The sequence below is a fragment of the Bufo gargarizans genome, chromosome 6 (assembly GCF_014858855.1).
Source record: "Bufo gargarizans isolate SCDJY-AF-19 chromosome 6, ASM1485885v1, whole genome shotgun sequence".
NCBI classification, from domain to species: domain Eukaryota; kingdom Metazoa; phylum Chordata; class Amphibia; order Anura; family Bufonidae; genus Bufo; species Bufo gargarizans.
This window is the reverse complement of record NC_058085.1, coordinates 42,566,067-42,594,018: the sequence shown is the minus strand read 5'-3', so window position 1 is coordinate 42,594,018 and position 27,952 is coordinate 42,566,067. Positions and strand designations below refer to the sequence as shown.

Here is a 27,952-nt window from a genome sequence, read left to right as displayed (position 1 = left end):
TCCCCTATGTGCCCCTTCACAGTATTAATGTCCTCTCTATGCCCCCTTCACAGTAGTAATACACCCTATGTGCCCCTTCACAGTAGTAATTTCCCCTATGTGCCCCTTCACAGTATTAATGTCCTATCTATGCCCCCTTCACAGTAGTAATGTCCCCTATGTGCCCCTTCACAGTAGTAATGCCCTCTTTGTGCCCCCTTCACAGTAGTAATGTCCCCTATGTGCCCCTTCACAGAAGTAATGATCTCTCTGTGCCCCCTTAATAAAATAAAAATACAACAGTAACTATTCACCTTGTCCCATTCCTGATGATCTGATCCCCTCCAGTGCTGCGTGGGAGGACTGCACGGGCAGATTCCCAAGGCTCCTCCTACACAGTCCTGCAGCGCAATCTGTGCCTGCTGGGCTGAATGGTGAAGCAGCCGGCCTGGAGCAGTGACGCACTCATTGCGTCTGGCACCCGGGGTGGACTCCCCCCCCCCCCCCCTTCCTTGTACCGGCAGAGCTGCACCTAGCCTTTCAGCTGCCTGAGGTGAAAAATGATCGGCGGGGGTGACGGGTGTTGGACCCCTACTTATTTGATAGTGAAGACCTATCATGAGGATCCGTCATCAATAGTAAAAAACGGACAACCCCTTTAAGTATGTTGCACAGGCGGCCGGAGGAGGCAAAAAAAATAATGAGAGGCCTGTGCTGTGCCTCAACATTAATGTGTTGCATCGTCTGGCAGCACAGAGGAAATCAAGACCGGTGCGCAAAACGTCCATCGTGATAAATGTCCCCCAAGTTGTTTATATACAGTGTATATATATATATATATATATATATATATATATATGCGCAGTACTACTCATATCTAGATATTTAGGACACTAATACTGAGATACAGTTACTTGTCATTTTATTTATACACACACTCACCTAAAGAATTATTAGGAACACCTGTTCTATTTCTCATCAATGTCCGATTATCTAGTCAACCAATCACATGGCAGTTGCTTCAATGCATGTAGGGTTGTGGTCCTGGTCAAGACAATCTCCTGAACTCCAAACTGAATGTCAGAATGGGAAAGAAAGGTGATTTAAGCAATTTTGAGCGTGGCATGGTTGTTGGTGCCAGACGGGCCGGTCTGAGTATTTCACAATCTGCTCAGTTACTGGGATTTTCACGCATAACCATTTCTAGGGTTTACAAAGAATGGTGGGAAAAGGGAAAAACATCCAGTATGCGGCAGTCCTGTGGGCGAAAATGCCTTGTTGATGCTAGAGGTCAGGGGAGAATGGGCCGACTGATTCAAGATGATAGAAGAGCAACGTTGACTGAAATAACCACTCGTTACAACCGAGGTATGCGGCAAAGCATTTGTGAAGCCACAACACGCACAACCTTGAGGCGGATGGGCTACAACAGCAGAAGACCCCACCGGGTACCACTAATCTCCACTACAAATAGGAAAAAGAGGTGACAATTTGCACAAGCTCACCAAAATTGGACTGTTGAAGACTGGAAAAATGTCGCCTGGTCTGATGAGTCTCGATTTCTGTTGAGACATTCAAATGGTAGAGTCCGAATTTGGCGTAAACAGAATGAGAACATGTATCCATCATGCCTTGTTACCACTGTGCGGGCTGGTGGTGGTGTAATGGTGTGGGGGATGTTTTCTGGGCACACTTTAGGCCCCTTAGTGCCAATTGGCCATCGTTTAAATGCCACGAGCTACCTGATCATTGTTTCTGACCATGTTCATCCCTTCATGACCACCATGTACCCATCCTCTGATGGCTACTTCCAGCAGGATAATGCACCATGTCACAAAGCTCAAATCATTTCAAATTGGTTTCTTGAACATGACAATGAGTTCACTGTACTAAAATGGCCCCACAGTCACCAGATCTCAACCCAATAGAGCATCTTTGGGATGTGGTGGAACAGGAGCTTCGTGCCCTGGATGTGCATCCCTCAAATCTCCATCAACTGCAAGATGCTATCCTATCAATATGGGCCGACATTTCTAAAGAATGCTATCAGCACCTTGCTGAATCAATGCCACGTAGAATGAAGGCAGTTCTGAAGGCAAAAGGGGGTCCAACACCGTATTAGTATGGTGTTCCTAATAATTCTTTAGGTGAGTGTGTATTGTAAGTAAGCGACTGGCACTCACTATGTGGGTCACAACGACAGCATTTATTAACATACTTACAATTTTTCATTTTACCTTGACTGATTGGGGGATCAGTCTTAGACTAGAGCACCTTAACCACACTGTGAAAGATGTTTTTTTTAACAAGTATCTGTCTCAGTATCAGTGTCCTAAATATCTGGATAGGAGTAGTAGTGCTCTTATTCTTTATATACATACACTACTACTTCTATCCGATATTTAAGACACTGGTGCTATCTCCTATATACACAATAAGCAGATATTGACACACACACACACACGCATATATACACACACACACAGACACTTATTTGCTGCAGATTCTCAGTTCTCCTCTGGTGTCTTTTGAAGGCTGAAGGACCTGCGATCATGTGACAAGATGAGATAATTAAAGGTCCTTTAGCCAACCATTATTAATTCTCAAAGGTCCGTCATACTCTGGTATGTACACCTATGACAGGCAGAGACCCCCAATGTGACTGGGGGGGCCTGGCCTGGCCTGAATTGTACTAAAAAAAAAGACACTGCTCACGGGCCCTGAAGCAGTGGCTTTCCCTGTAGTCATACCACTGTGTAAGCCCCTCACCCACCGATAGCTCAGCTCCTAAAAAGCTGGGCACCGGGTCCCTCATAAAATTCCTGCACAGTTCCTGGTTTAACAACCATAAGCTCTAGAGTCTAAAGCATACCCCCCAACTGTTCCGGATCCGGTGGGACAGTCCCGGAGTACGGTGGCTGTCCCGCGGTCCCGGTATGGGGGAGCTATTTCCTGCTTTATGGCAGCTATCCCTATAGGAAGCAGAGACAGTTGCCATGATGAAGCAGAGAGCCATCGCTGGCATCGGCTCCCTGCTTCATCATCGCCCCACCACGCCTGCTCTCCACACCTCTGGTCTGTGCGGGGGCGGGGCCAGCCAGCAGCTAGCCTCAGCTCCGTCTCCTTCACAGACTAGAGCCAACGTCCTGCTGCTGCTTCTAGGAAGAAGGTAAGTATGTGTTGTTTATTATTTTTTACTTTCTGTGAGGGACATTACTGGGGGCTCAATGTGGGCATATTACTTGGGGGCACAATGTGGGCATATTACTGGGGGGCACAATGTGGGCATATTACTGGGGGTTCACAGGTGGGCATATTATTGGGGGGCTCAATGTGAACATATTACTGGGGGCACATAACTAGGCATATTACTGGGGGCACAGCTGGGCATATTTCTGTGAAGCATAAATACTGTACAGTGGCATGAAAGGGGAATAATTACTAAGTGGGGGCATTAAGGGGACTGGGTGGGATTAGGTGTATAGTTATGTTTTGGGCGTAGTTAGAGGCGTTGTCTAGTGCATAAAAAAAATTTGCTTCGCACGCCGCACAATGTGTCCATCTTTGTTTGTTTACAAAGTTTGAAGTACGTATCCACTGGACTCGAGTGGAGGGTGGACCATAGGCGCAAAACACAACCAGAGTTTGTTTCAAACCAATAGGTTTTGTTTAATTATTTTTGTTATCGTGACAACGCGTTTCGGGGTTCTGTGGACTCCTTTTTCAAGTCTAAAAAACATGTACATACAAATTATATAAAAAGGGATAATAGTAATAATAATAGTAGCAATAATAATATGGCCGTCAAGCTTAGATTTGAATGTAGATATAAATAAATGAATGGATACATATATACGTCAATACCATGATGTCAATAAAAAGTAAAAAATTATATAATATAATAATGAAAATATAAACAAGTATCAATTGTAAAATATAAAAATGTATATATATATATTAGAGGCGCCAATTGATTACGTGGCTGATAATAAATAGCTGGTGGTGAATAGCTGTTTGCAGGGCGCGTGTAAAGTTAAACAATCTTGATATAGATATGCAATATAAAGTTTAAGCAGTAAAAAATTTAATTTCATGGTAAAAATGCCAATATGATTAGTCAAAAAAGAGACGCAGGATGGGCGTTGCATTATTGCTACAGCGTCACTTATGTAAGTTTTAGCTGAGGGTCAATGGACCTATACGGTGGATACATAATATATTAAAAAAACAAGGGCATGATGTGCTATTGGGTGGTAATATAAGGACTGAGGGTGAAGGCATGATAAGGTGTATACAAGAGGAAATGGTGAGGGGAAGGAGGAGAGACAAGCAGCGCTGGAGTACATACCGGTGAGTGTCTACCGAGTGTGTTCTTTCTGTTTACAAAGTTGGGAGTTGTGCCTAAAGTTAAAGAAGCACTCCGAGTAGTTTTTTTATTTTCTATGTAGTGCAGAATAAGCCATTCTTAAAGAATAAGATGGAGGCCCTTGTGTACACCTGTATTATTTTAGGTGTAATGTGTGGGATGTCAGCCATCTAGATTCCTTCTCCCCTCAGGTATGGTTTTCCTAATGAATCCTACATTTCCCATCATGCCTGGCTTTGCAGAGACAGATGAGGTGGAGTCTCACCACACTGCACTGCGTCCATAAGGGCAGTGTGACGCTAGGTCTCATAGAACTACACTGAAGAGTCCGCACACACAGATAGTACAGGCAGTGCGAGTCAGGAGGTTTACTGCAGCTAATCACTGCATACTCCCATCTACTATATACCTTTAGATAGGGGAGAAATTATATCTTCCACAGAATACATAGATATACAGAGGAAGGGGAGGTGCCTGAGAGCTGTCGGGGGGGGGGGGGGGGGGGGGGGGATTTGATTGGTGATTATGTCATCTTGTAGTTCACAGGAAGTCATCCACAGGGGAGAGAGCGAGAATAGTGAGTGCAGCTCTGGAGTATAATACAGGATGTAACTCAGGATCAGAATCCCAGTAACTGAGCAGATTGTGAAATACTCAGACCGGCCCGTCTGGCACCAACAACCATGCCACGATCAATATAGCTTAAATCACCTTTCTTTCCCATTCTGACATTCAGTTTGGAGCTCAGGAGATTGTTTTGACCAGGACCACAACCCTACATGCATTGAAGCCACTGCCATGTGATTGGTTGACTAGATAATCGCATTAATGAGAAATAGAACAGGTGTTCCTAATAATTCTTTAGGTGAGTGTATTTACACAGTGACTGCACCAGCAGAATAATGAGCGCAGCTCTTGAGTATAATACAGGATCAGTACAGGATAAGTAATGTAATGTATTTACACAGTGACTGCACCAGCAGAATAATGAGCGCAGCTCTGGAGTATAATACAGGATGTAACTCAGGATAAGTACAGGATAAGTAATGTAATGTATGTACACAGTGACTGCACCAGCAGAATAGTGAGTGCAGCTCTGGAGTATAATACAGGATGTAACTCAGGATCAGTACAGGATAAGTAATGTAATGTATGTACACAGTGACTGCACCAGCAGAATAGTGAGTGCAGCTCTGGTGTATAATACAGGATGTAACTCAGGATCAGTACAGGATAAGTAATGTATGTACACAGTGACTCCACCAGCTGAATAGCGAGTGCAGCTCTGGTGTATAATACAGGATGTAACTCAGGATCAGTACAGGATAAGTAATGTATGTACACAGTGACTGCACCAGCAGAATAGTGAGTGCAGCTCTGGGGTATAATACAGGATGTAACTCAGGATCAGTACAGGATAAGTAATGTAATGTATGTACACAGTGACTCCACCAGCAGAATAGTGAGTGCAGCTCTGGGGTATAATACAGGATGTAACTCAGGATCAGTACAGGATAAGTAATGTAATGTATGTACACAGTGACTTCACCAGCAGAATAGTGAGTGCAGCTCTGGAGTATAATATAGGATGTAACTCAGGATCAGTACAGGATAAGTAATGTAATGTATGTAAACAGTGACTCCACCAGCAGAATAGTGAGTGCAGCTCTGGAGTATAATACAGGATGTAACTCAGGATTAGTACAGGATAAGTAATGTAATGTATGTACACAGTGACTCCACCAGCAAAATAGTGAGTGCAGCTCTGGAGTATAATACAGGATGTAACTCAGGATCAGTACAGGATAAGTAATGTAATGTATGTACACAGTGACTGTACCAGCAGAATAGTGACTGCAGCTCTGGAGTATAATACAGGATGTAACTCGGGATCAGTACAGGATAAGTAATGTAATGTATGTACACAGTGACTGCACCAGCAGAATAGTGAGTGCAGCTCTGGAGTATAATACAGGATGTAACTCAGGATCAGTACAGGATAAGTAATGTATGTATGTACACAGTGACTCCACCAGCAGAATAGTGAGTGCAGCTCTGGAGTATAATACAGGATGTAACTCAGGATCAGTACAGGATAAGTAATGTAATGTATGTACACAGTGACTGCACCAGTAGAATAGGGAGTGCAGCTCTGGAGTATAATACAGGATGTAACTCAGGATCAGTACAGGATAAGTAATGTATGTACACAGTGACTGTACCAGCAGAATAGTGATTGCAGCTCTGGAGTATATTACAGGCTGTCATTCAGAATAAGTACAACATATGTAATACAATGTAATAAGGAAGTGACTGAGCTTCATCTGTAAGTTAATCTATATGTACCCTGATGTTCATTGGCGGACTTACACTAAATATCCCCCTCTCCTCCAGGGCAGCGAGATCCGTTCGGTCTTTAGAGAACAGCTGTTTTCAGGTAACTTGGTGTCACGCAGGTCTGAATACGGCTGGGCGTCGGCTGCTGCGTCTGTGAATATTTATATGCACTTCGTATATATTACTCTGCAATGTACTATAGTTATTGCAGCACCGGGGAGACTTCGGACTGTAACCCAATCACTGCCAAATTCCTTCTGAACACAAACTAAGGCCGCACGCTGCAAATATCAGAAAATCAGACAGGGCCTCCTTTAACAGCTTGTGAAAAAAAACGGCTTTATTTTGCATTAATCATTGGAAGAGTGTAGAAAAGACGAATCGTGTGAGAGGGTTAGAATCGTTAGAATCATATATATTAGTCCGTCCGTTGCTGGAGTCGTCCGTTTCTGCAGCCTCTTACCGGACCGCCAGGACTCCAGACCAGGGGCCAATGTCTTCATTACCGGAGATGTCGGGTCCTGCCTTCCTGGTCATTTCGTTGGCCAAACTGCAACGACTACTATAGCGATGAGAAGTAGAACAATAACCACCATCATGGCTGTAAGAAGAGGAAAGAGAAGATCATTTCGTTTTGCATACCCCCATAAAACAGTGCAATTTTGGGAAAAATGGGCGCCAACTACTACAGTTGCCGTGGTTGCCACCCAGCTTTCCAGACACCGTGAATGACATACATGCATGCATTATGTACCATTACAACCCTTTTATTTCCTCCTGCTGCTTGGTGTGTCAGTATTTACTGCAACTCTTTCATTCAATTCATGAACCGTGATAAACAGTGCTCAATATTATGATCTGGACCTTCACTGGTAATTTATTACTTCCATTTGACATTCATGGTCATTTAAAAAGCACAGGGCCATAATGTGTAGCCTGTCTAAGACAACAGGTGGCAGAGGAGTATGGGGGGAGTAGTTTGGGATCAGTCCTATGAGCTATACATTCCTCCCGGCCTGGCCAGGTCCTGTTGTAATTACGCGCTCTATTACTACAATTCCACGGCTTCTGGGAAAGTCTGCAGGTCTTTATGATCGGGGAGGGACGCAGTAACCTTCCAGTGCTGTCACAGGGCAGAGCTGGGGTCCGATGCCAGTCTGTCCCCACTATGGCCAATAACCAGAGTCCTAAACTTTTATAATGGGCTCAACTTCAAACTTCCAAAATGCACCTCGTGGCCGCCTCTCAGCACTGACCCTGGGGGGTAATCTCCAGTATGTACTCCTATATGTGTGGATTCATTAATCTCGATTCTGCATATTATTCTATGATGTTCAGACAGATTCTTATTGCCAGAAGTGCATTATGGGAGATCAGCTGAGATACAGATTCTGAGCTCGGCTTATAAAGCTGCACGGTTGTCAGATCCCATACAAATTGCATAGAGATTTCAGCAAAGATTTTTAGGCATTCACTTCGGGCGTGAATGGAGAAGAAACAGTAAAGGAAAGGATATTTCAGTTATTTAAAGGGGTTAGTCGGGAAATAATATTGATGAACTATCCACAGGTCTAAACAGATAAGCGGCCTTGAGGTTGCCCCCATCTTTTACAATGGGCGGTGTGAGCCTACACTGGTCTCTGTTCTGATGGGAGGTCTGCCAGGGGTCCAACCACCCTTCTGTCCTATAAGAACCAAATTTGGTTTAATGGTGCTCAGGAGCACATGACCAGTCACAAGGTGGTGAACGTGGGGCATATCTCTTGCCTTGCCCATCATGTTCCATACTGTGCTGCTGCTGTCACTACTACTACCCTTACACAGCCACATATCGCCTGCCTTGTCCATTCTGTTCGTGCTACTGCTGCTACTATCCCTACACAGCAGCACATCTCCTGCCTTCTCCATTATGTTCCATACTGTGCTGCTGCTACTATTACTACTACCCCTACACAGCAGCAAATCTCCTGCCTTCTCCATTATGTTCCATACTGTACTGTGCTGCTGCTACTATTACTACTACCCCTACACAGCAGCAAATCTCCTGCCTTCTGCATTATGTTCCATACTGTGCTGCTGCTACTATTACTACTACCCCTACACAGCAGCACATCTCCTGCCTTCTCCATTATGTTCCATACTGTGCTGCTGCTACTATTACTACTACCCCTACACAGCAGCAAATCTCCTGCCTTCTCCATTATGTTCCATACTGTGCTGCTGCTACTATTACTACTACCCCTACACAGCAGCACATCTCCTGCCTTCTCCATTATGTTCCATACTGTGCTGCTGCTGCTACTATAAACTTCTACACAGCAGCACATCTCCTGCCTTGTCCATCATGTTCCATACTGTGTTGCTGCTGCTACTATAACTCCTACACAGCCGCACATCTCCTGCCTTGTCTGTCATGTTCTGTGCTACTGCTGCAACTACCCCTAAAGAGTCGTACGCCGCCTGCCTTATTCATCATGTTCTATAATGTGCTGCTGTTGCTACTACTACTACCCCTACACAAGCCGCACATCTCCTGCCTTGTCCATCATGTTCCATACTGTGTTGCTGCTGCTACTATAACTCCTACATAGCCGCACATCTCCTGCCTTGTCTGTCATGTTCTGTGCTACTGCTGCAACTACCCCTAAAGAGTCGTACGCCGCCTGCCTTATTCATCATGTTCTATAATGTGCTACTATTACTACTACCCCTACACAGCAGCACATCTCCTGCCTTCTCCATTATGTTCCATACTGTGCTGCTGCTACTATTACTACTACCCCTACACAGCAGCAAATCTCCTGCCTTCTGCATTATGTTCCATACTGTGCTGCTGCTACTATTACTACTACCCCTACACAGCAGCACATCTCCTGCCTTCTCCATTATGTTCCATACTGTGCTGCTGCTACTATTACTACTACCCCTACACAGCAGCAAATCTCCTGCCTTCTCCATTATGTTCCATACTGTGCTGCTGCTACTATTACTACTACCCCTACACAGCAGCACATCTCCTGCCTTCTCCATTATGTTCCATACTGTGCTGCTGCTACTATTACTACTACCCCTACACAGCAGCACATCTCCTGCCTTCTCCATTATGTTCCATACTGTGCTGCTGCTACTATTACTACTACCCCTACACAGCAGCACATCTCCTGCCTTCTCCATTATGTTCCATACTGTACTGTGCTGCTGCTACTATTACTACTACCCCTACACAGCAGCACATCTCCTGCCTTCTCCATTATGTTCCATACTGTGCTGCTGCTACTATTACTACTACCCCTACACAGCAGCACATCTCCTGCCTTCTTCATTATGTTCCATACTGTACTGTGCTGCTGCTACTATTACTACTACCCCTACACAGCAGCACATCTCCTGCCTTCTCCATTATGTTCCATACTGTGCTGCTGCTACTATTACTACTACCCCTACACAGCAGCACATCTCCTGCCTTCTCCATTATGTTCCATACTGTGCTGCTGCTACTATTACTACTACCCCTACACAGCAGCACATCTCCTGCCTTCTCCATTATGTTCCATACTGTGCTGCTGCTACTATTACTACTATCCCTACACAGCAGCACATCTCCTGCCTTCTTCATTATGTTCCATACTGTGCTGCTGCTACTATTACTACTACCCCTACACAGCAGCACATCTCCTGCCTTCTCCATTATGTTCCATACTGTGCTGCTGATACTATTACTACTACCCCTACACAGCAGCACATCTCCTGCCTTCTCTATTATGTTCCATACTGTGCTGCTGCTACTATTACTACTACCCCTACACAGCAGCACATCTCCTGCCTTCTCCATTATGTTCCATACTGTGCTGCTGCTACTATTACTACTCCCCTACACAGCAGCACATCTCCTGCCTTCTCCATTATGTTCCATACTGTGCTGCTGCTACTATTACTACTACCCCTACACAGCAGCACATCTCCTGCCTTCTCCATTATGTTCCATACTGTGCTGCTGCTACTATTACTACTACCCCTACACAGCAGCACATCTCCTGCCTTCTCCATTATGTTCCATACTGTGCTGCTGCTACTATTACTACTCCCCTACACAAGCCGCACATCTCCTGCCTTCTCCATTATGTTCCATACTGTGCTGCTGCTACTATTACTACTACCCCTACACAGCAGCACATCTCCTGCCTTCTCCATTATGTTCCATACTGTGCTGCTGCTACTATTACTACTACCCCTACACAGCAGCACATCTCCTGCCTTCTCCATTATGTTCCATACTGTGCTGCTGCTACTATTACTACTACCCCTACACAGCAGCACATCTCCTGCCTTCTCCATTATGTTCCATACTGTGCTGCTGCTACTATTACTACTACCCCTACACAGCAGCACATCTCCTGCCTTCTCCATTATGTTCCATACTGTGCTGCTGCTACTATTACTACTACCCCTACACAGCAGCACATCTCCTGCCTTCTCCATTATGTTCCATACTGTGCTGCTGCTACTATTACTACTACCCCTACACAGCAGCACATCACCTGCCTTCTCCATTATGTTCCATACTGTGCTGCTGCTACTATTACTACTACCCCTACACAGCAGCACATCTCCTGCCTTGTCTGTCATGTTCCATATTGTGCTGCTGCTGCTTCTAATACCCCCATCATGTTCTGTACTGTACTGCTGGAAACTCTACCCTCCACAGTCTAACAAACCTAAACTGGTCCCAAAAAAGGAATAATTTTTTGACAGCTTTTGTTATAAGCCATTGCTTCTCCACTTTCTAGCATGATAAACATTTTCTGCAAAATAACAACAAACCTGTTGCGACTCCCTAAGGAGGGATCATTTCAAGCACTTCTTTAAAATAAGCCATTGCTTCTTCCACGTGTGTGTATAAACACCGGCAGCCATCTGCCCCCAATAAGGGATCATTTTTAGACTGTTTTTTAAATTTTAAAAAGCATAACAAATCGGAGAGTGGATTGTCTTATTAAAGAGGCTACCACACATTCACCCATAGCTTTATATGTCACCGTCACTTTGACTATGATATTGAAAGGGGTTAGGTACAGTCCGAGGAGACCACGGAGTGTCACATTTGGGTGAATTGGGGCACTTTGGACTAAAATTCATCTGCCGGTTGAACCAAAACAAATTTCAGGATATTAACTCATCTCTAATTAATATTTCTTTCATTACATAATTTTGCCCCTTTTCTCCCAGCTCAATCATCTCATCTGAACTTTTTTCCCCATTATAACATTTTTTCGCTTGTGTTCTTCACGTTCCATGGTAACATTAACCCTTGTGACGCCTGAGAGAACACCGGCAACAAAGGGCAATGGCCATAGATTATGGAATATATCAGGATAACGGCAGCACTAAATGTACAAGAGCTTTCTCATGTGCGCACAAAGGCGGCGATTGTGTCGTGTCACTGTGAGATTCAGGGCCCTGTCTCCCTGGCATGGTGGTATTTACACTGTCAGCTCCCCGGCTCGCTGTGCGGCTGAGAACCTGCTTGAGATCCTGGCACCCATTCAAGTAGTGTGTGAACAAAAAAGAGCATCATAAATATGTCTTGTTCTGACAGCCTCCCTTGTGTATTGGCCGCCTGGAAGCACAAGTCTGGAGCATTCAGCGCTGCGGCTCCGCTGATTTACCGTGAAGGAGCACTCCGAGGTGTCGCTCTCCCGAAGTGTGGAGAATATGGTATCAATTAAGGGGGACGCGGCTAATGGGTTTTTAATAAGAGGAAGGGGGTTTAATGGGGAAACAGGGATTCATCCCCCTTTTTACTCCATTCAAGTTATACAATGGTTTCTCGGTATGAGAAGAGTCAATGGACCATGCAGGAGGCCATTTTCTAAGAAGAGTTGAAGAAACATAAGAAAATATGGAAAAGGTCTTATTTTTGTCTTTCTAAAAGAACTCCTTCACCGCCCTGATATTCCGGGCAATGGGAAGTGGAAGCCCATCAGGGGAGCCAAATATGGAGCAGAGGTCAGCGGTCATCTAGGAAACCTGCCCTTATTTGCTAGGTGTGTGATCTTCCACATCAGGATGAATGGCTGCTTAAAGTACTAGATAAAGAACTCTCAAAAAGTCCAAGGGGTTAAAGGTCTTTTCCTGAGAGGAAAATTAAAAGGGATTGTAGAGGGAAAGGGGTATACATTTTTTTTTTAAAAGGGCCAGAATGGGTTAAAATAAAAAAAATAAGCTTTACTCACCTCACCAATCTCCTGACGCTCCTGTTCCGACACCATTCCCTGATGCTCGCTACTTCCTGGGAAAAGACTGATCAGCCAATCACTGGCAATAGAAGGGACCCACCTTACCCAGTCATTGGCCATTTTCAGCTATTTCCTGTGTGTCATACCGCAACCAAGAAATAGAGGCCCGCAGGGACCTGGGCAGACTCTGAACGGCAGTGGCCAGGGGATCGGCGAGGTGACTAATGCCTATGATTTATTTTTAACCCATTCTGGGGTTTAAAAAATAATAAAATTTTAAAATTATCTCCCCAAGACAACCGCTTTAAACGGAACTTGTCATCTGGATTTTGGGTATAGAGCTGAGGACATGGGTTGCTAGATGGCCGCTAGCACATCTGCAATATCCAGTCCCCATAGCTCTGTGTGCTTTTATTGTGTAAAAAAACTTTTTGGATACATATGCAAATTAACCTAAAATGAGTCCTGTCCCTGACTCATCTCACATACAGGACTCATCTCAGGTTAATTTGCATATGTATCAAATTGTTTGTTTTACACAATAAAAGCACACAGAGCTATGGGGACTGGGTATTGCGGATGTGCTAGAGGCCATCTAGCAACCCATGTCCTCAGCTCTATACACAAAATCCCGTGACAGGTTCCCTTTAACCACCTCAGCTCCCCTAGCTGAAACCCTCTTAATGACCAGGCTACTTTTTACACTTCTGCACTACACTACTTTCACCGTTTATTGCTCGGTCATGCAACTTACCACCCAAATGAATTTTACCTCCTTTTCTTCTCACTAATATAGCTTTCATTTGGTGGTATTTCATTGCTGCTGACATTTTTCCTTTTTTTGTTATTAATCAAAATTTAACGATTTTTTTTCAAAAAAAGTTAAATTTTTCACTTTCAGTTGTAAAATTTTGCAAAAAAAACGACATCCATACATAAATTTTTCGCTAAATTTATTGTTCTACGTGTCTTTGATAAAAAAAAATGTTTGGGTAAAAAAAAATAATGGTTTGGGTAAAAGTTATAGCGTTTAGAAACATGTGAATTTCCGCTTTTTGAAGCAGCTCTGACTTTCTGAGCACCTGTCATGTTTCCTGAGGTTCTACAATGCCCAGACAGTAGAAACACCCCACAAATGACCCCATTTCGGAAAGTAGACACCCTAAGGTATTCGCTGATGGGCATAGTGAGTTCATATAACTTTTTATTTTTTGTCACAAGTTAGCGGCAAAAGATGATTTATTTTTTATTTTATTTTTTTCTTACAAAGTCTCATATTCCACTAACTTGTGACAAAAAATAAAAAATTCTAGGAACTCGCCATGCCCCTCACGGAATACCCTGAGGTGTCTTCTTTCCAAAATGGGGTCACTTGTGGGGTAGTTAAACTTCCCTGGCATTTTAGGGGCCCATATGCGTGAGAAGTAGTTTGCAATCAAAATCTGTAAAAAATGACCGGTGAAATCCGAAAGGTGCTCTTTGAAATGTGGGCCCCTTTGCCCACCTAGGCTGCAAAAAAGTGTCACACATCTGGTATCGCCGTACTCAGGAGAAGTTGGGGGATGTGTTTTGGGGTGTCATTTTACATATACCCATGCTGGGTGAGAGAAATATCTTGGCAAAAGACAACTTTTCCCATTTTTTTTATCACAAAGTCTCCCTTTCCGCTAACTTGGGACAACAATTTCAATCTTTCATGGACTCAATATGCCCCTCAGCGAATACCTTGGGGTGTCTTCTTTCCGAAATGGGGTCACATGTGGGGTATTTATACTGCCCTGGCATTTTAGGGGCCCTTAAGCGTGAGAAGAAGTCTGGAATATAAATGTCTAAAAAATTTTACGCATTTGGATTCTGTGAGGGGTATGGTGAGTTCATGTGAGATTTTATTTTTTGACACAAGTTAGTGGAATATGAGACTTAGTAAGAAAAAAAAAAAAAAAACAATTTCCGCTAACTTGGGCCAAAAAAATGTCTGAATGGAGCCTTACAGGGGGGGTGATCAATGACAGGGGGGTGATCACCCATATAGATTCCCTGATCACCCCCTGTCATTGATCACCCCGCTGTAAGGCTCCATTCAGACGTCCGTATGATTTTTACGGATCCACGGATACATAGATCGGATCCGCAAAACACATACGGACGTCTGAATGGAGCCTTACAGGGGGGTGATCAATGACAGGGGGGTGATCAATGACAGGGGGGGTGATCAGGGAGTCTATATGGGTGATCACCCCCCTGTCATTGATCACCCCCCTGTAAGGCTCCATTCAGACGTCCGTATGCGTTTTGCGGATCCGATCCATGTATCCGTGGATCCGTAAAAATCATACGGACGTCTGAATGGAGCCTTACAGGGGGGTGATCAATGACAGGGGGGTGATCAATGACAGGGGGGTGATCAGGGAGTCTATATGAAGTGATCAGGGGTTCATAAGGGGTTAATAAGTGACAGGGGGGGTGTAGTGTAGTGGTGTTTGGTGCTACTTTACAGAGCTGCCTGAGTCCTCTGGTGGTCGATCCAAACAAAAGGGACCACCAGAGGACCAGGTAGCAGGTATATTAGACGCTGTTATCAAAACAGCGTCTAATATACCTGTTAGGGGTTAAAAAAATCGCATCTCCAGCCTGCCAGTGAACGATCACCGCTGGCAGGCTGGAGATCCACTCGCTTACCTTTCGATCCTGTGCGCGCGTTCACAGGAAATCTCGGCTATCGCGAGATGACGCACGGATGCGTCCAGGAGGAATGAATCAACCACCTTCCGGACGCATCTGTGCGTTAGACGGTCCGGAGGTGGTTAAGGGAAAACCGACTAGATAAGCAATAAAAGTCTGAAAAGTAGAGGTATGACCTTAGGACCTCTGCGTTCCTAAAAGTGTGGGGTTAAGGCCATAATAGAGAAATGATGGAAACTCTCCGTTAACAATCAGATAGGGGAAAGGTCACAGTGGCCACTTATCTGGGAACTGGGTTGCAGAATCCCTTCATATAGGAAAAAAAAATAACACTTCTAAAAAGGTAACGTGGTGCTGGTCAAAAACAAACAAACACTGTTCTTGCATTTGTTAGGTAAATGCAGCGCAATTGGCATTTTCTGCATATGTTCTACATCATTTCCACCTCCGTGCTTTGGCTTTTCATATAGACACTAGACTTTGGGCCTGGTTTTATTTAGGAAGCCCCTCCACTTGTTTTAAAGACTATGCAGAGATGGGTGCAGTTTTGGGGGGTGACCAGCATGGACCACCTGTAATTTCATCTCTCTATAAAGGGGGGTTTATATTAAATTTGTAGGCACTGTTTGCATTGGTCAAGAGAATGGGGTCCCATGCCCCGGTATAAGGGGATGGGATGGCAGGTCGGGCATGCATGCTGCATCTCCATTTTCCATGAGGTCCTGTAAGCTGACAAGTATTGGTGCTACAACTTGAAGCTCAGATAATGCAGCACAGAAGTAAGATAATACATATATATATATATATATATATATATACACACACACACACACACACACACACATATACACACACACAGTTGAGTCCCATTATTCTGAGCAGCAGCTAATATCCAGAGTAACCGCCGTGTACAGCACGGACAGCAGCTACACGGGCTGCGGGGGGGGGGGGGGGGGGGCAATAAGGTCCTCATAGGTTGTAACAGGTATCTGGAGCCATACTGACTGCAGGGCATTACACAGCTGCTGGAGGGGGCGAGGGGGGAGGTCTATCGAAAGAACACGTTAATCGAGGTGGTCTCACAGATGCTCCATTGGGTTCAACTCTGGAGAATTAGGGGCCAGGGTAGAACCTTGAAGTCTTGGCCAGGCTCTTCCAACCAATAACAAACATTTCTAGCCGTCTGAAATGTTGCATTGTGTTGTTGGAAGGTGTACGTGATCTGCAAGGATTGATTCCTACCTAGATCGGCTGAGAGTGACTTCCCCAAGGATGAGTGGCCCAGAGAAGGCCACGAAAACCTTCCCCGGACCATAACGCTGCCCCCACCAGCTTGTGTTCTATCAGTAATGGTTGTAGGGTGTTTGTTCTCTGATCCAATCAGTGGAGGTCCAATTCTGATACTGTTGCGAAAATTGAAGCCTTTTTTGCCGATGCAGCTTCGTTATCAGAGGTGGAGTGACCGTCCCTCTGTTTCAGAGCCCCATACTCAGTAGGGTCATTGAACTGTTGTGTTAGACACACGTCTGGTAGTCCCCTGGTTTATTTTGGCAGTGACTGCTCCACTGTAGGGTGTCTGTCCTCCCTTGTGCACCTTCGTAGCCGACTTTCACCTTTCACATCAGTTGTACGTGACACTCCAGTTTCCAAGTTGCTTATTCACAATTATAGTTCAGTGAAATTGCCTTTTGGCAGGTTTGACTTCAGGGTTAAATTGGATTACGTAATGGATTTTATTCTCACAGAATCCATCACGTTATTCAATGCCGGCATGCCGCACAATACAAGTGTATGGCTAGCTCCGTATAGTATTATGCGGCATGCCGGCATTGAATTAGGTTATGGATTCCGTAAGAACAGAATCCATTACGTAATTCACTTAAACCCCGAACTCGAGGAGCAGGTTCGTTCAACTCTATTCACACTGGTGCCATTTGTCTGCTCACCATACACCGCAGCAACAGAACAGTTCACACTGAGCAGTGTCAGAAATACCGCCACCTGGGGCCCGAAACCCAATAATCATCTCTTTTTGCATCTCTAATAAATCGCCTCTTTTACCCATGGCAGCAATGAGAGATATGTGTGCAGACAGCCTATGACACACCTTATATACCCACCGAGCCAGCTCAGCACACCTTATATAACCACCGAGCCAGCTCAGCACACCTTATATAACCACCGAGCCAGCTCAGCACACCTTGTATACCCACCGAGCCAGCTCAGCACACCTTGTATACGCACCGAGCCAGCTCAGCACACCTTGTATACCCACCGAGCCAGCTCAGCACACCTTGTATACCCACCGAGCCAGCTCAGCACACCTTGTATACCCACCGAGCCAGCTCAGCACACCTTGTATACCCACCGAGCCAGCTCAGCACACCTTATATACCCACCGAGCCAGCTCAGCACACCTTGTATACGCACCGAGCGAGCTCAGCACACCTTGTATACCCACCGAGCCAGCTCAGCACACCTTGTATACCCACCGAGCCAGCTCAGCACACCTTGTATACCCACCGAGCCAGCTCAGCACACCTTGTATACCCACCGAGCCAGCTCAGCACACCTTATATACCCACCGAGCCAGCTCAGCACACCTTATATACCCACCGAGCCAGCTCAGCACACAAGACTTTCTACATTTTAGGTTACACTTTGATGCCAACAAACAGACATGGAGAAAGTCACTGCGTTCCCTGCTGCTCGTATAATGAGCGCTCGGTGCACTTCCAAGAGGCCAAAAACGTGATCACAGAAGACTACTTTCCATACTTCTTTATTGTGGGGGGTGTCAAGTCAGTCAATCCCATCAGCCTGGTGAACAACCCAGGGATTGTGTGATACCCATTTCTACATACGGATTGTCTCGTCACTCTGTTTATGAGCTAGTGACAAAATAATGGTATTTTGTTGTGAATGGAAGGGTTAAAAGTGGCATCTGTTGGTGAAGAGGATGTGAGCTAAGTGTTACATCCAGCATTTTTCCCCAGTGCCCGTCCTGCTCCAGGCTCCGAGGTCACAAGCCTTCATTTAATAGCTACAAACCGCTCAGTTACTGGACTGCAGATCTGGCACCAGCTGCAACCAAGACAGGAATTAGCAAATAATCAGCATTATGTGCTGCTGGCATCACCATCAGGGGCCCGAGCCCTCAAAAAATAGTACTGCGACAACAACTGTTCCTCAACACAGATTAGTTGTAACAGGCAGTATTATAGTAGTTATATTCTTGTACATAGGAGCAGTATTATAGTAGTTATATTCTTGTACATAGGAGGCAGTATTATAGTAGTTATATTCTTGTACATAGGAGCAGTATTATAGTAGTTATATTCTTGTACATAGGAGCAGTATTATAGTAGTAGTTATATTCTTGTACATAGGAGCAGTATTATAGTAGTTACATTCTTGTATATAGGAGCAGTATTATAGTAGTTATATTCTTGTACATAGGAGACAGTATTACAGTAGTTATATTCTTGTACATAGGAGCAGTATTATAGTAGTTATATTCTTGTACATAGGAGCAGTATTATAGTAGTTATATTCTTGTACATAGGAGCAGTATTATAGTAGTTATATTCTTGTATATAGGAGCAGTATTATAGTAGTTATATTCTTGTACATAGGAGCAGTATTATAGTAGTTATATTCTTGTACATAGGAGGCAGTATTATAGTAGTTATATTCTTGTTCATAGGAGCAGTATTATAGTAGGTATATTCTTGTTCATAGGAGCAGTATTATAGTAGGTATATTCTTGTACATAGGAGCAGTATTATAGTAGTTATATCCTTGTACATAGGAGGCAGTATTATAGTAGTTATATTCTTGTACATAGGAGCAGTATTATAGTAGTTATATTCTTGTACATAGGAGGCAGTATTATAGTAGTTATATTCTTGTACATAGGAGCAGTATTATAGTAGTTATATTCTTGTACATAGGAGCAGTATTATAGTAGTTATATTCTTGTACATAGGAGCAGTATTATAGTAGTTATATTCTTGTACATAGGAGCTGTATTATAGTAGTTATATTCTTGTACATAGGAGGCAGTATTATAGTAGTTATATTCTTGTATATAGGAGCAGTATTATAGTAGTTATATTCTTGTACATAGGAGGCAGTATTATAGTAGATATATTCTTGTACATAAGAGCAGTATTATAGTAGTTATATTCTTGTACATAGGAGGCAGTATTATAGTAGATATATACTTGTACATAGGAGCAGTATTATAGTAGTTATATTCCTGTATATAGGAGTAGTATTATAGTAGTTATATTCTTGTACATAGGAGCAGTATTATAGTAGTTATATTCTTGTGCATAGTAGCAGTATTATAGTAGTTATATTCTTGTACATAGGAGCAGTATTATAGTAGTTATATTCTTGTATATAGGAGCAGTATTATAGTAGTTATATTCTTGTACATAGGAGGCAGTATTATAGTAGTTATATTCTTGTACATAGGAGGCAGTATTATAGTAGTTATATTCTTGTACATAGGAGGCAGTATTATAGTAGCTATATCCTTGTACATAGGAGCAGTATTATAGTAGTTATATTCTTGTACATAGGAGCAGTATTATAGTAGTTACATTCTTGTACATAGGAGGCAGTATTATAGTAGTTATATTCTTGTACATAGGAGGCAGTATTATAGTAGTTACATTCTTGTACATAGGAGCAGTATTATAGTCGTTATATTCTTGTACACAGGAGCAGTATTATAGTAATTATATTCTTGTGCATAGGAGCAGTATTATAGTAATTATATTTTTGCACATATTAGGCAGTAATATAATATTCTTGTACATCTTTGTCAGCCCGCTGCTGTCTCACTGTGGTAGGGTATAAACACAAGATCACATGGTAGTCTCTAGACTAAGCCTCTGCCCACTTTGCAGAAATCAGGAACGAATGAACTTCCTCCAATGTGCACTATGCTATTCTCTGTTCTGTATGTGTCTGCCATCATATCTCTGCCCTGAATGAAACAATATGCTATAATTAATTCTGAGATGGGCCGTGTGCTCGGCGGTCTGCGCAGAGCCTGTGTTCCAACCGCAAGATGGACGGAAAAATGTCAACCTGATGCTCGGCGACTTGTTAGCACTGTGTTCAAATGTCAGCAAAACCACAAAGGTCTGGATTTCATTTCTTACTTGGCCATAGAGATTTAAAGGAGGAACAGCGAGGACAAAGGGCAAGCTGGAGGGGTAGGGAGAGAATTACGGGCAGAAAAGAGTCGCTCTCGTGATTATACGCCGCCAATATTTCCACTGCTTTAACCTTAAGTGACCGAACCTCAGTTCTTTCTCCTGGCCGAGCCAGCGGCGTCTCTATATTTTAAATTAGAAAAAATATATAAAAGTGTAGAATATTTCTAGCTCTGTGGCAAACAAATCAGACTAACCTTTCTTAAAGAGCACCTGACAATTTCAACAGCAATTATTCCTTTCAACCAGAGCTGGGACTAATCAGAACAAGGACATGATTGGATGACTTTTTTCCCCCCTAAATTTAGCGGCCATGTTGGAATTTTTTTCATGCAACATTTAGGTTGCGCAATGCAACTTCATCTATCCAGAAGGGGCAATTTCTGATTGATGGCGAAAGTCCCCGTGTACGGGATTCTAGAGGACTCTCCGATTAATGGGGTACCCAGAGATAAATATAAATGATATCTGGGCGATCACGGTTAGAGATGACGGACTTGAAGTCTGTAGCCTACGTCTTCATGATAACACTTCTGCACTGTGGCCCGTCAGCCTTGTCAGAGGGACGTTATGTAGATTCAATTAAATATCTGCCGTCTTAATTAGCTGGAATAGTAGTCATGATGTGTAGACGTTAATATGGGTGGCAATTTGGATTAATACAAGGTTCTGAACACTGACCATGAGCGTATCCATTTTTGCGGTCTGAAAATCGCGGATATGTAAAACACGGATACCAGTCAGAAGCCTGCAGCCATTTTTTTTTCACCCGCAGAAATGTCCTATCCTTGTCTGCAAAAAAGGGGCCGTGGAATGGACTTATGGATGCAGACAGCACATGGGTGTGCTGTCCGCATCTTTTGCGGCCCCATTGATATGGATGGATTCGCATCTGATCCGCAAAAAATGCTGATCGGACACGGACTGAACATACGGTCGTGTGCATGAGCCCTAAAGCAGTTGCAGATGGTGGACCTATAACTTCAAGCACAAGGATTTTACAGTAACGGGCGCAGTCCTGGGTGCTATTATAATACATGATATTCGGGGCCCATCGCACTGGGGGTTAAGACAGACCTGGGGACCACACACAGCTCCCGGTTACTCGCCCGCCCCCTTATTGTCTGGAAAGGAGGGGAGGACAAGGGTATTCCCTTGTTAAACTTTCTCCTAGCACCAAAACACTAGACAATTCATTCACAACCCTGAAAAATGGAGGAGAAAGGAGGGGGCCGGGCAACCCTTGTATAATACGGAGCAGAGCGCATGAAAACATGGGACGGGGCTTGTGCACTTCTACAATGATTTGTCAGGACGTCAGGCATAACCCCCACCGTGCACACAGGGACAATTACCCTTTCAGGGATTTTAACCACAAATCAATGAGAAAGGAATGTAACGGCGGTTTATTTGAAGAGATATTAGTGTCATTAACTGTACATAGCTCCAGGTGGGACACAGCAGATGTACAGGCCTGCGGCCGCTGCGGGACGGGGGTGTCTGTGATCTGCAGGGTTATCTTTTTGTCACATGAGGATGTTGATGAGAAGAGGACAATGTCATGAGAACTGGGTGAAGGAGAATATTGATATGAAAAAATGCAGAACATATTCTGCCGTAATCACTGTAACTTCCTAATATTCTCTAAGCTTCAATTCCTCACCATTTACTAGATCTCTGCTTGGTGTCAGTGACTGAGAGCATTATTGCTTGCATTCAGTGCAGGACCAGTATTTTCCGTTAGTTACAAATGTATCCAGTCTAGACAATGGTGTCAGGTGAAACAGCTGGTACTGCTGAATAATACATTTTAACTGCACTGGTACATTGTAACAAACTATTAGGGAAGAGGTCCTGCTGAGATAGGATCAGAGAAGATGGTCTAGAAGAGATAATAATGAGAGAAATACAGGATGTATCAATATCAAACCTAAACTGTATCTACACCTGCAACTGATGAAAAATGCAGGAAAAACGGGATGAGATAGATACAAAGATATAAGATAGATAGATAGGGATAACAGATAACCGATAGGGATAGATATGACATAGATAGATAATAGATAGATATATTTACAGCCAGGTGAGGTCAAATACTAGACTTTAAATGCCGGTCCGGGTTTTGGCAGCACCTGGCTGTCCTTAAATAGGCAGCTGGGCTCAGAAGCCAGGTCTCTGTGTTGGGATCTGGAAGCCTTGTGTCTGGATGAAGGCTTGCTACCTGTTGGTGCTGCTATCAGCAAGGACTCTTTGAGGCAGAATTGACATATGGTGTGAATTACCACCAACACCGCAAGGTGACTTTTTGTTTGAATATGACTGTTTTGTCATTTGCCTAAAGTGTGAATAAAACACTGAACTGTTTGATCCAAAGAACTTGTTGTTGCCTCTATACTGCGTCCGCTAATCCTGTCTTCCAGAGCGAGTCCCCACAATTGATGGAGGATGCGGGCAAGAGCAGTGAGGCCGGCGTGAACGCCGATATTTTTGGCTTCTGCATTTTTCAGGCACGGTCGTACATTAAACCAGCTGTATTACAAACAGTGCCCCACGACAAAATGGAAGCTGTTGTGAAGGCCCTCATGGAGGCTATTCTGCAGCAGCGAGATACAAACCTGCAGCAACGCAGCAGGAGACCAATTAGTTGCTGCTACAACACGTGATGGCTTTGCAGACAGTAGGAGCAACCACGAGCGTCCATGATGCCCGAAATATGACCCCCACAGACGACAACAAAATCTACCTGGCGATGTACGAGAAGGGGATGATCTGTGTAATTTCCCAGACGGCTAGGAATAGCCTAATAAAATAAAATAAAATCCCACCAGCAAAAACATTCGGGGCTCTGGAAAAAAATCTGGCGCTCCAGCCCCGAATGTTTTGACCTAACGACACCCCTGATATGGGGGCAGCTCAGCGAGCCCAGAGTCGGGTATACAATCGACAGGCTTGGGTCCGGATCTTTAACCCGGGTGATCGGGTTTTGGATCTGGTGCTGACCGTGGACAGTAAGTTCCTGGCTAGGTGGCAGAGGCCCCACGAGGTACTCGAGAAAATTGGAGATGTAAACTACAAGGTACACCAGCCAGGGCGAGGAAGGCCGGAGCAGGTTTACCATGTGAATTTACTTAAACTGTGGAAAGATAGGGAAACCTGTACAGAAGACAGCCATGGCTGGGTTTTCTAGGAGAAGAGGTACCGGCCCCTCTGTCTGATGCAAGAGAGGCGGCTGCCACAGTAAAAATTGCTGACAGCCTCTCCTCTAAACAGACTCAGGAGGCCAGGGAGTTCGTTATTCAGAACACGGATGTGTTCTCGGACCTCCCTGGACGCACTTCCATAATCCAGCATGACATTGTCACCGAGCCTCAGGCTAAAGTCCAATTTAAACCATACCGGGTGCCCGAGGCTCGGCGTCAAGCCATATCGGAGGAGGTACAGCTAATGTTGCAGCTAGACGTCATTGAGGAGTCAAAAAATGAGTGGGCCAGTCCTATGGTATTGATACCCAAGCAGGACGGGACGTTGCAGTTTTGTAACGACTTTCGAAAACTTAACGAGGTTACAAATTTGATGCGTATCCCATGCCCCGGGTGGATGAGCTCATCGAGAGGTTAGGACAAGCCCAGTATTTTTCTGTTTTAGACCTCACGAAAGGGTACTGGCAGGTGCCCTTAATGGAGGCTGCCAAAGAGAAAACTGCCTTCATCACACCTGAGGGGCTGTATCAATATAAGGTCTTACCCTTTGGTCTGCATGGCGCCCCCACCACTTTTCAGCGACTAATGGACATTGTGCTTTCGTCCACATCGTGGGTATGCTTCGGCTTAATATCACTGAATTACGACTACCTAAAATTTAACATTTATTTAGGTCAATAAAAATTCCCTGAATGAGGGACACCTTGTACCGCAACACACAAAAAAAAAAATATACAAAAAAATACGTACAAAACAATAACCACACGAACGAGCAAGATCGGACAGGTAGGTTAGTATGAGAGGAAGAAAGGGGGGGAACGCGCCAGGGCAACCCGTGCCATGGCCCACTCAATCCCTACAATATCCCTTTAAAAACTTATCCTCAGCCCGGAGATGTGTCTTGATGGTAGGCACACTCCGTCCCCGTACCTGTACTGTCTATCCTTAAATTGCCCTTTATACACTATCCCATATGGATATCCGGGTATTAGTGTATAAGAAAAGATATCGTTTAGATAGTCACGTGTCCCGACGCGTTTCCCCCCCTCCTCTCATTAAAGGGGTTCTTCAGGGGACAAAAACAGTGTCCATCAAACATATAAAATGTTCAACAGTCGTCTGACAGATATCAGCCGAAAACGGATCTTAAATCTGAAGGCCACACATCAAAAGACCCAAGGGTCAAAAAACTGACAATAGAGGAAGTCCGTATATGTCTATGTGTATATACCCAGACTTACATACCAGTGACGAATATACTTAGCTGGCACAACTCCAAGTCAGCAGGTCCAGATGCACCTGTTGTGGTGTGAGGCCTCCAGGGGGCAAGATGTGATGTAGCTCCAATGTGTATGGAGTTCCCACTGAAACTATATAGCCATGTGGGGTTAGTCCCAATTATGAGGGACCAATCAGTGTTAGTAGTAATGATCATGTGGTACTCCAGAGAGGGGGAGCCACTCTAAGGTATCCAAACTATTAATTTAAACTAGAAGTAGAGATCAGGTATAGATCGATTGCAGCCAGGCTTTAATATGCTGTGGGTCTTGTCTCAAAATATGCACATCTACTGAAAAATGAGGCATCCCGGCCGTCCGGGATACTAATGGAACGCACGCCATATGGTAACATGGCTGTGCGTTCCAACTTAGACCAATGGGGACGTCACCGGAAGTGCGTCACCGGAAGTGACGCACTAGGAATTACCGTGCGTTCCCCCAGCGGCCAGTAGAGAGCCGCCACCAGCACATGATGGAGATAGATGGTAAATAAGATGTCCCCCCGTTAGGTAGGATGTACACCCTGTAGGACGCACCGCCCGGGATAGCAGCTGGAACGCATGCCAAATGGTAAAATGGCTGTGCGTTCCAACCTCAACCACTGGGGACGCGACCGGAAGTAGCTGGATGGAGCGCACGTCACAAAGAAGGTATCGTGCGCTCCACCAGCAGCCAATAGGGAGCCTCCGTCGTCCCGGATGAACAGGTCCCACAGGGGCACAGTAGACCACTATGCTATATGAAAAAAACAACACAAAACCAGAGTGTTTGATATAGGTTGCAATCGAGAAAACCTAATTAGAGGCCCCCCGCACCATAGATAGATATAATTATAATTATAAGGCCAAACCATTTTTATAGGGGATTATTAACCCTATCTATCACAAGGCGTGGAGGGCATCAATAGTTATAATTCGACACCAATCATTATACTACACTTATTGTCCACCTTAATTTGATCTTTTTAGGGAACTACCACATGATAATAAATAACGGTGTAGTTTCAATTAATGTTATGTTATGGCACAAGCCAAATATAGCGTACGATAAAAAATGGGTAAGTGATACATGTCACCCCTAAGATAAACACAAAAGTGACACTTTGCGTGTCGATGATAATTCTATCCTTTATATTAGGATCAAGTGCATAGGAGTATGCTGGGTATTTCCAATAGTGTCTCTCTAGATTCTACACATGCCAGTCTACAGAAAACATGCAAACGCAAGTTTTTCGTTCAAACCCCCAGGGGACTGGGATTGCAACCGATGAATCCATTCGGCTTCCTTCTGTAGGATTTTGCGGTCCCAGTCCCCTTTTCTAGGCGATGGTCTCACGATCTCCAGGGCTGCAAATTTAATAGACTTAGGATCCCCATTATGGCATTCCCAGATATGATTAGCCACAGGAGTTTCTTTACGCTTTCTAATATCATTAATATGTTCCAGGATGCGTCTACGGAATTCTCTGAAAGTTTTTCCCACGTAGTCCAGAGGGCATGTACATTGCGCCAGATAGATCACTCCTTTGCTCCTACAATTCGAGAAATCTCTGATGACATAGTTCGTGCCAGTCGCCGAACAAACATTAATTTTTGTATTATTGATGTAACCACATGCCATACAGGCTCCGCAACGAAATGTTCCCAAGGGTTTACGGTACAGCTGCTATCCCGGGCGGTGCGTCCTACAGGGTGTACATCCTACCTAACGGGGGGACATCTTATTTACCATCTATCTCCATCATGTGCTGGTGGCGGCTCTCTACTGGCCGCTGGGGGAACGCACGGTAATTCCTAGTGTGTCACTTCCGGTGACGCACTTCCGGTGACGTCCCCATTGGTCTAAGTTGGAACGCACAGCCATGTTACCATATGGCGTGCGTTCCATTAGTATCCCGGACGGCCGGGATGCCTCATTTTTCAGTAGATGTGCATATTTTGAGACAAGACCCACAGCATATTAAAGCCTGGCTGCAATCGATCTATACCTGATCTCTACTTCTAGTTTAAATTAATAGTTTGGATACCTTAGAGTGGCTCCCCCTCTCTGGAGTACCACATGATCATTACTACTAACACTGATTGGTCCCTCATAATTGGGACTAACCCCACATGGCTATATAGTTTCAGTGGGAACTCCATACACATTGGAGCTACATCACATCTTGCCTCCTGGAGGCCTCACACCACAACAGGTGCATCTGGACCTGCTGACTTGGAGTTGTGCCAGCTAAGTATATTCGTCACTGGTATGTAAGTCTGGGTATATACACATAGACATATACGGACTTCCTCTATTGTCAGTTTTTTGACCCTTGGGTCTTTTGATGTGTGGCCTTCAGATTTAAGATCCGTTTTCGGCTGATATCTGTCAGACGACTGTTGAACATTTTATATGTTTGATGGACACTGTTTTTGTCCCCTGAAGAACCCCTTTAATGAGAGGAGGGGGGGAAACGCGTCGGGACACGTGACTATCTAAACGATATCTTTTCTTATACACTAATACCCGGATATCCATATGGGATAGTGTATAAAGGGCAATTTAAGGATAGACAGTACAGGTACGGGGACGGAGTGTGCCTACCATCAAGACACATCTCCGGGCTGAGGATAAGTTTTTAAAGGGATATTGTAGGGAT

General features: G+C 44.3%; 1 protein-coding gene across 1 annotated transcript in view; it reads right to left on the bottom strand.

The window, feature by feature from the left end:
* Positions 1-7,008: 7,008 nt before the first annotated feature.
* STX8 (syntaxin 8) overlaps positions 7,009-27,952 on the bottom strand; it is a 236,878-nt gene continuing 215,934 nt past the window's right edge. The window contains exon 8 of the mRNA XM_044299901.1: positions 7,009-7,283. Coding sequence (XP_044155836.1) covers positions 7,216-7,283 — 68 coding nt within the window. The 3' untranslated portion in view covers positions 7,009-7,215. The remainder of the gene's footprint in view (positions 7,284-27,952) is intronic.